This window comes from Dipodomys ordii, unplaced genomic scaffold (assembly GCF_000151885.1).
Source record: "Dipodomys ordii isolate 6190 unplaced genomic scaffold, Dord_2.0 Scaffold62, whole genome shotgun sequence".
Taxonomy (NCBI): domain Eukaryota; kingdom Metazoa; phylum Chordata; class Mammalia; order Rodentia; family Heteromyidae; genus Dipodomys; species Dipodomys ordii.
This window is the reverse complement of record NW_012267278.1, coordinates 354,040-362,667: the sequence shown is the minus strand read 5'-3', so window position 1 is coordinate 362,667 and position 8,628 is coordinate 354,040. Positions and strand designations below refer to the sequence as shown.

Here is an 8,628-nt window from a genome sequence, read left to right as displayed (position 1 = left end):
CTGGGCCTGGGCGCTGTCCCTCAGCTCTTCAGCTCAAGGCTAGCACTCTACCACTTGAGCCACAGCGCCACTTCCAGCTTTTTTTTTTATTTTTGCTTATGTGGTGCTGAGGAATCGAACCCTGGGGCTCATGCATGCAAGGCAAGCGCTTTACCACTGAGCCACCTTCCCATCACTCCTTCAGGAGTGTTTTAAGTTAAAAAATATTTACTAGGTATTCCTGCTGTTTTTTTTTTTTATGATTTTCTGGCGATTTGCAAGTGCAATGCAGAAGACAGTTTTTGTTGTTAATAGATAATTAATCAACATAATTATATACGTGTAAAGTTTTGGGTTCACAAAGGTGAGTTGCTGTTTATAGAAAGCTGATAAACGTGTCAAGTGCTATTTGCATTCATTGTTAGTGAGATGTATCAAATCACATTATTATAGAGCATATAGTGTGTATAGATCAATTAGTTATCTCTTGATTTTTAAAAAATTAACATCTGTTTTACCAAAGGGTTCATTATGCATATGATGCAATTTGGTCAGATCGATCACCTCCACTGTTCTCTACATGGCTGTTAATTTGTTTTTGTTTTGTTTTGTTTGCCAGTCCTGGGGCTTATACTCGGGGCTTGGGCACTGTCCCTGAGCTTTTTGCTCAAGGTTAGCACTCTACCACTTGAACCACGGCCCTACTTCTGGCTTTTTCTGTTTATGTGGGACTGAGGAATCGAACCCAGGGCTTCATGCATGCAAGGCAAGCACTCTACTGTTGAGCCATATTCCCAGCCCCGATTTTTTTTCTTTTTTTTTGTGCCAATCCTGGGGCTTGAACTCAGGTCTGGGTGCTGTCCCTGAGCTTTTTCGCTCAAGATTAGTGCTCTATCACTTGAGCCACACGTCTACTTCTGGCTTTTTGCTGGTTAATTGGAGATAAGAGTCTCACAGTGTTCCCTGCCCTGGCTGGCTTTGAACAGTGATCCTCAGATTTTAGGCTACTGAGTAGCTAGGATTGTAGGAATGAGCCACTGCCACTTGGCTCTTAATTTGGTTTTTGTTGTTGTTGTTGAATTTAGCTTTTTGCTTGCTAATTAGTTTCTCTGCCACTTGAGTCAAACCTCTAGACCTTTTTACTTTAGATTACTTTTCAGATAGAGTCTCACTATTTTGCTCAGGCTGGCTTGGCACTTTAATCAACCTACTTTTCCTCCTGTATAGCTGGGCTTACAGGACACCACCTTGTGTGCCTTGTTTGTTGTGCTATCTCACTATTTGCCTAAGCTAGCAATGAGCCTCAATTGTGGAATTATATATATATAGCTGGGATTATAGATACCATTAACCACACCTGACCTCTATGATTTGATTTAATAAATAATATATATCTTTTTTTTTTTTTTGCCAGTTCAGGGGCCTGGGCACTGTCCTTCAGCTTTCAGCTCAAGGCTAGTGCTCTACCACTTGAGCCATAGCACTACTTCCAGTTTTTTGAGTGGTTTATTGGAGATAAGAGGCTCATGTACTTTCTGCTAGGGCTGGCTTTGAACTGTGATCCTCAGATTTTAGCCTCCTGAGTAGCTAGGATTACAGGCATGAGACACTGACGCATGGTTGGAGAATTTTTAAATTCCACATAGGAAGCTAAAGTAGTTATACATTCTGTTTTTCTTCCCCAAGGATCCATAAGACTGGATGGAAGAAGGAAGGTGTAATACTTATTTAAGATGGAATTCTGGCAGAAAACCATTTGGAAAGCAAGCTTCTCTACATTTCCTTTTCTAAACAAATTATAGTAACATGCCATTCTACTGTCACATTAAAAAAAATCAGGATAATAATTTGTGTTCCATTCATGTTATACAGGGTGATTGGTCTACATCAGTTTTTAAGTCTAGCTCATTGTGAAGATTGACAAATACTAGCTATGTGATTGTGGGCACATTACTTCTCTAGCCTTAATTTGCCTCATCTTTAAATTGTACCTTACTAAAGTTATTCTATTAAAGTGTTAACCATTGCCAGGTGCTGGTGATTTACATCTGTAATCCTAGATACTCAGTAGGCTGAGATCTGAGGATCACAGTTTGAAGCTAGCTTGACTAGAAAAGTCCACAAGACTCTTATCTCCAATTGATCAGCAAAAAACAAGAAGTGGAGCTGTGGGTCAAGTATAGATTTACCAGCCTTGAACAAGAAAGTCAAGTGAAGCCAGGTGCTAGTGACTCACATCTGTAATCCTAGCTACTCAGGAAGCTGAGATCTGAGGATCACAGTTCAAAGCCAGCCCAACAGGCAAATTCATGAAACTCTTTAATTAAGCACAAAAAAGCCAGAAGTGGAGCTGTGACTGAAGTGGTAGAACTCTATCCTTGAACAAAGAAACTCAGGTATGTCACATAGGCCCTAAATTGAAGTCCCAGGATTGCCCCCCCCAAAAAAAAAGAAAATAAAAATACCAGTATTTATTTGAGTTCTTTAATTTTAAAAAGTTAAGGAAAAATCAGTAGTAACACAGTGCCAGGAAGACTGAGAATGTGGCTCAGTGGTAGAGTGCTTGCCTAGCATGCACGAAGCCCTGGGATTGATTCCTCAGTACCACATAAACAGGAAAAGCCAGCAGTTGCTCTGTGGTTCAAGTGCTAGCCTTGAGCAAAAGAAGCTCAGGGACAGTGCCCAGGCCCTGAGTTCAAGCCCCAGAACTGGCCAAAAAAAAAAAAAAATGCTGGGAATATCAAAATATAAGTTTTCTTAGGAAGCCAAAAGCTACTAAAACACGTATTTAACAGTAATAATGGAGTACCTTCTATGTTATCTCCCTATAAATTAGAGATTCTTTTTGTTTTTGTTTGTTTGGGTGCCAGTACTGGAGCTTGAACTCAGGATCTGTGTAGTGTTCCTTAGCTTTTTTTTGCTGAAGACTAGTGTTTTCTCCCACTTGAGCCTCAACTCCACTTTCGGCTTTTTGAGGTTAATTGGAGATAAGAATCTCTTGGACTTTCCTGTCTAAGGTGGCTTTGAATCTTTATCCTCTAATCTTAGCCTCTAGGGTAGATAGGATTACAGGTGTTGAGCTACTGAAATCTGGTTGAGTTTGTTTGTTTTGGTCATGGGGCTTGAACTGTGGATCTGGGCACTGTCCCTCAGCTCTTCAGCTCAAAGCTAATGCTCTACCACTTGATTCACAGCACCACTTCTGTTTTTCTGGTGGTTAATTGGAGATAAGAGTCTTTCAGACTTTCCTGCTGGCTTTGAACCTCAGTCCTCAGATCTTAGCTCCAGAGTAGCTAGGATTACAGGCATGAGCCACTTGTGCCTGGCCAGAGAGTTTTTTAAATGATAGAATCTTAATGGACAACACACATACAGAATTTGGTCATTAGTCATTTGTACTATGAGAAAACATATTACAAATTATGCTTTTCCAAACAGAAAACCCAAAACAAAAAGGGCCAAGCGATTCCTTGAGAAGAGAGAACCCAAGCTGAGTGAAAATATTAAAAATGCCATGCTGATTAAAGGGGGAAATGCCAATGCCATAGTGACACAAGTTCTCAAAGACATGGTATGTATGTCTACATTTCTTCCCAGGGAGTTAGGCCTGTCTCCCATATGTTCAATTTTGAAGTCGTATTGAAATGATTTTAGGGGGGGAGGAGAAGGATTGGGATTGGGGGGGGAGGGGGGAGGCTGGGAAGGGATGTGAAGGGTAAACAAAGGAGGAGGCTGCAATGCTTGGTAAGAAATGTATGCATTATCCTGCCCATGTAATTGTAACCCCTCTGTACAGTATATTCACAAATAAAATAAAATTAAATTAAAAAAAAAAGAAATGATTTTAGAAACTATGGGCATGCTAAGTTGGGCTAAGTAGGGTAAGTTTGCCTTAAGATTTACTGCTCTTAGAGAAAAGCTGACATTGGAAGTTGTCTTGGCAGAGCCTGACTACTGATTTTCTTTTTTGTCAGTTGTTGGGCTTGAACTTGTCCCTGAGCTTTTTCACTCAAGGCTAGTGCACAACCACTTTGAGTCACAGCTCTACCTTCTGTTTTCTGCTGGTTAATTAGAGATAGGAGTTTCAGAGACTTTCCTGTCCAAGCTGGCTTGGAACCATGATCTTCAGATCTTAGGCTCCTGAGTAGCTAGGATTACAGGCATGAGCCACTGGCACCTGACTCTGCTTTTCTTTAAAACAGCTAGTTGCTGTAGTAAATTTAAAACTGGCTTCAATTACTAGAGTTCACTTTACACATATTTTCAGAAACATTTAATATATAAAATGAGATAAATGCAGATTACTGTGTGTTTATTCATTTGGCACCACTGGTTAGTAGCCTACCTTCAGGGTCTTGCTGTGCAGCCCAGGCTGGCTTCAAACTCAAGATCCTTCTGCTTCAGCTTTCTAAGTGCCAACATACCCAGCCTGAGTGTGTTTTCAAGCTTGACTAAACTCCATATGTTAATTAAACATGAATCATTACAGACATGAGAATACCTACTATGTGTTTATCCTTTCTGAAATGTTTGATGTTATTGTGTTAGTGAGACCAGTTCCTCTCCTTCCCACATCCCGTCAACACAATGACCTTTTGTATTTAAGCTCTAAGAACAGCACAGTATTAAAGATTATTACAATAACACATTCATAATGACTCAAATTGGCAAGAAAACAGGTAAGCATTTGGCTAAGAATCATTAAAAGTTTTGGTACTTGAGATGATGGTACATACCTGTAATCTAGCACTTAAGTAAAAGCTGGAGGATTGAGAGTTCAAGGCCTAAAACATATATGTAGGCACACAAAGTAGGGAATCAAAATTTAAGATGTGTAGACGATTGAAAAATCATAAAAACCTTTAATTAGGAATATCCTGTCTAAGTTAGAACATTAAGCTTATAAGATATTGTAAATAATCAAAAGACAGTCTTGTAGAAGACAGGATAGGATTCAGGAACCAGAGCAGTTTCAGGATGAATGTTGTGATGCTTTATTTTAATCTCTGTTTTGTAGAATTTTTTAATTAATTTTTTTTTTCAGTATGCACTGAAAAAACCATATGGTGTTCTATATAAAAAGTAAGTAATGATTTTTATTCTTATTTTATCTTAAATCTTTTGGTCTAATTAGAAAAGTAACAATTTTCACTAATTTTACAATAAAAAAATTTAAAAAAAAAGTAACAATTGCTTCATGACATAGAAAAAATACCTTTTTTTTTTCTTTTGCTGGTCTTGTGATTTAAACAGTACCTGGGTACTGTCCCTGATCTTTTTTTTTTTTTTTGGGTCCGGTTGTGGGGCCTGACTCTGGGCCTGGGTGCTGTCCCTCAGCTTTTCAGCTCAAGGCTAGTGCTCTACCACTTAAGCCACAGTGCCACTTCCAGCTTTTTTCTTTTTGCTTATATGGTGCTGAGGAATCGAACCCAGGGCCTCATGCATGCAAGGCAAGCGCTCTACCACTGAGCCACCTTCCCAGCCCCTGTCCCTGATCATTTTTGCTCAAGAATGTTGCTCTACTATTTGAGCCACAGTCCCACTTACATCTTTTTTAGTAGTTCTTTTTTTTTTTCCAGTTCTGGAGCTTGAACTCAGGGCCTGGGCACTGTCCCTGAGCTGCTGCTTTTGCTCAAGGCTAGCACTCTACCACTTGAGCCACAGCACCACTTCTAGCCTTTTCTGTTTATATGGCACTGAGGAATTGAACCCAGGGCTTCATGCATGCTAGGCAAGCACTCTACCACTAAGACACATTCCCAGTCCTTTAGTAGTTCTTTGAAAATAAAGAGTCTCATGAACTTCCCTGCCTGGGCTGGGAAGTTCAAAACCTCGATCCTCAGATCTCAGCCTCCTGAGTTATTAGAATTACAGGCATAAGCCAGCAGTGCCTGGCCTATTGCCCTTAAAAAATTATTTTTATTAAGTTGTTGTACAAAGGGGTTCAGTTCCAGAAAGAAGTCAGGTTATGGGTACATTGCATTTATATCACCCCTTCCATTGTTCTCCCCCCTCTTTGCCATCTCATCTGTACCCTCAATTAGTTTTTATATAATGTACAATGAAAATAAGAACTGCACTTGCTTACCTTTCCTCCCTTCATAATTGACTCCCTCCCAACATACTTTAATTGGACCTCCCTCCCTCCCTCCCTCCCTTCCTTCCTCCTTCCCTCCCTCCCTTCCTTCCTCCTTCCTTCCCTCCTTCCCTTCCTTCCCCCTGATTCTGGGGCTTGAACTCCGGAGCTGTCCCTGTGCCTCTTTGTGCTCAAGGCTAGTGCTCTACCACTTGAGCCACAGCCCACTTTGCCCTTTTTCTGAGTTGTTTATTAGAGATGAGTCTCACAGACTTTTCTCCTTGGGCTGGCTCCAAATTGTGATCCACAGATCTCAGCCTCCTGAGAAGCTAGTATTGTAGGCATGAGCCACCAGCTTTGGTTGAATTTTGAAGGAAGTTTATATTTTCTATTTTTTCAGTGACTGTTATGTCAGTGTGGATTCAATATATTCTTCAGGCTTATAATCCAATTCTGTCATATTTATTTATTTTTGTTGGTCATGGGGCTTGAATTCTGGGCCTGGGTGCCGTCCCTCAGCTCTTAAGCTCAAGGATTACAGGCGTGAGCCACCGGCGCCCGGCTTTATTCTACCTTGTTAATGGTACAGTCCATTCTCATACAGCAGACAGATGCTTTAATAAGAACATTTCAGTCTTGTCCTGGAGGTAGTTTTTCTCATTCTTTCTTTTTTTTCTTCTTGTGTTTGGGCTTGAACTCAGGGCTCAGGTACTGTCCCCGAGCCTTTTTGCTCAAGGCTAACACTCTGCCACTGTAGTCTCTATTTCCAGCTTCTTGTTGGTTAATTGAAGATAAGAGTCTCACAGACTTTCCTGGCTGGCTTTGAACTATAATCCTCAGATCTCAACCTTCTGAGTAGCTGGATTACAGGTGTGAGCCTTGGTTCTAGGCCTGCCTACCTGCCTTCTTCCCTCCCCCCCTTTCTTTCTCATTTATTGTTATTATAACTGAGGAATTAACAATTTCATTAGTTAGGTATTGAATACATTTCTTTTTTTGAACAATGTCACCCCTTCCTTTTCTTTCCCTGTTTTCCCCTCCCATCTCTGTCCACAAGTTACATAGGTCATGTTCTATATAATGTATGCAGAGTAGCATGAATGCATTTGCTCACTCTCCTTCCTACCTTTCTGCACTCCTTCCCTACCCCTGGTGTCGAGGCATACATTTCTCATCTTGTCCAATAATGCTCTGTATTATCTGGGTGTCATACCTCCACACCATTTTTCCCTTTGCTTACTAAGTTCCACTGATAATTGCCTTCTGTCTGTTGCTTGAAAGTCCAAGTGTGTTTCTATCTCAGTCACTTTGCACTTTTTTCTTTTTGCAGTACTAGGCATGTAACTGATTAATCTGGTCTTAGCTCAGTCATTTTTCACTAACCGATTTTATTTTTACCATAATTACACTTTTTGCATTCTTTTATTTTCCCACTAGAATATAAGCTTTATAAAAGCAAGCGTGTTATTTGATGAAGCATCGCTAGCTCTTAAAATAGTGCCTAGCATGTAAAAGCACTAAATAACTGTACCTAACAATTAATGTCTTTTCAGGAGTTTAAAAATCACTTTAATATAAAGTTATCTTTTACTCAGCATCTTGCTTAATTAAACCTATCAAGATTATTAAAGTTGGAATCACTTATTTTATTATTGTTAGGAAAAACATTACAAGACCATTTGAGGATCAGACATCACTGGTAAGTACAAGTCTTTCCGATTTTTTTTTTTTTGGTATTGATACTGGAGCTTGAACTCAGGGACTTGTACTCTCCCTTAGCTTTTCACCCCAGGCAGGAATTCTACCACTTGAGCCATAACTCCACTTCTGGAAACTTGCTGGTTAATTGGAGATAGGACTCCCATAGACTTTTCTGCCCAGACTGGCTTCAAATCTTGATCCTCAGAACTTAGCATCCTCAGTAGTTAGGATAACATTCATGAGCCACCAGCGCTAGACCCTCATTGTATGTTAGCAAGTTTGAAATTTGAAAGAAAGCCTCTTTGAATAGTCTAAATAATAAGGGGAAAACTGAATTATTCTAGTGTGAAAACTGGAGCTGGAGGTATGGTTCAGAAGTAGAATGCTGGCCTAGTAAGTGTGGGGTGGGGTTGATTTCAAACCTCAATACTACCCCAAAGAATAGATATACATGTAAACATACTTATGTAATATTAGTATATATTGACATAATATATATTTAATAATATATTTATAATGTAGTTATATTGGCAGGGCTCAAGTGGTAGAGTTGTCCAGCATGTGCAATGATCTGAACTCAATCCTCAGCGCTGGGACAGACAGACAGATATTAGAAATATATATATATATATATTAAAGTACTTCTAGTCTCATTAAATTTAAAATTTATCCATATCTTTTTTTTTTGGTCTGGTCATGGGGGCCTGAATTCTGGGCCTGGGTGCTGTCCCTCAGCTCTTCAGCTCAAGGCCATCGCTCTACTACTTGAGCCACAGCGCCACTTCAGCTTTTTTCTTTTTGCTTATGTGGTGCTGAGGAATCGAACCCAGGGCCTCATGCATGCAAGGCAAGTGCTCTACCACTGAGCCACC

At 40.0% G+C, this 8,628-nt stretch overlaps 1 protein-coding gene across 1 annotated transcript in view; it reads left to right on the top strand.

The window, feature by feature from the left end:
- Rpf2 (ribosome production factor 2 homolog (S. cerevisiae)) overlaps positions 1-8,628 on the top strand; it is a 37,912-nt gene that overhangs the window by 16,702 nt on the left and 12,582 nt on the right. The window contains exons 4-6 of the mRNA XM_013022360.1: positions 3,418-3,550; positions 5,024-5,061; positions 7,715-7,764. Of these exons, the coding sequence (XP_012877814.1) occupies positions 3,418-3,550; positions 5,024-5,061; positions 7,715-7,764 (221 nt within the window). The remainder of the gene's footprint in view (positions 1-3,417; positions 3,551-5,023; positions 5,062-7,714; positions 7,765-8,628) is intronic.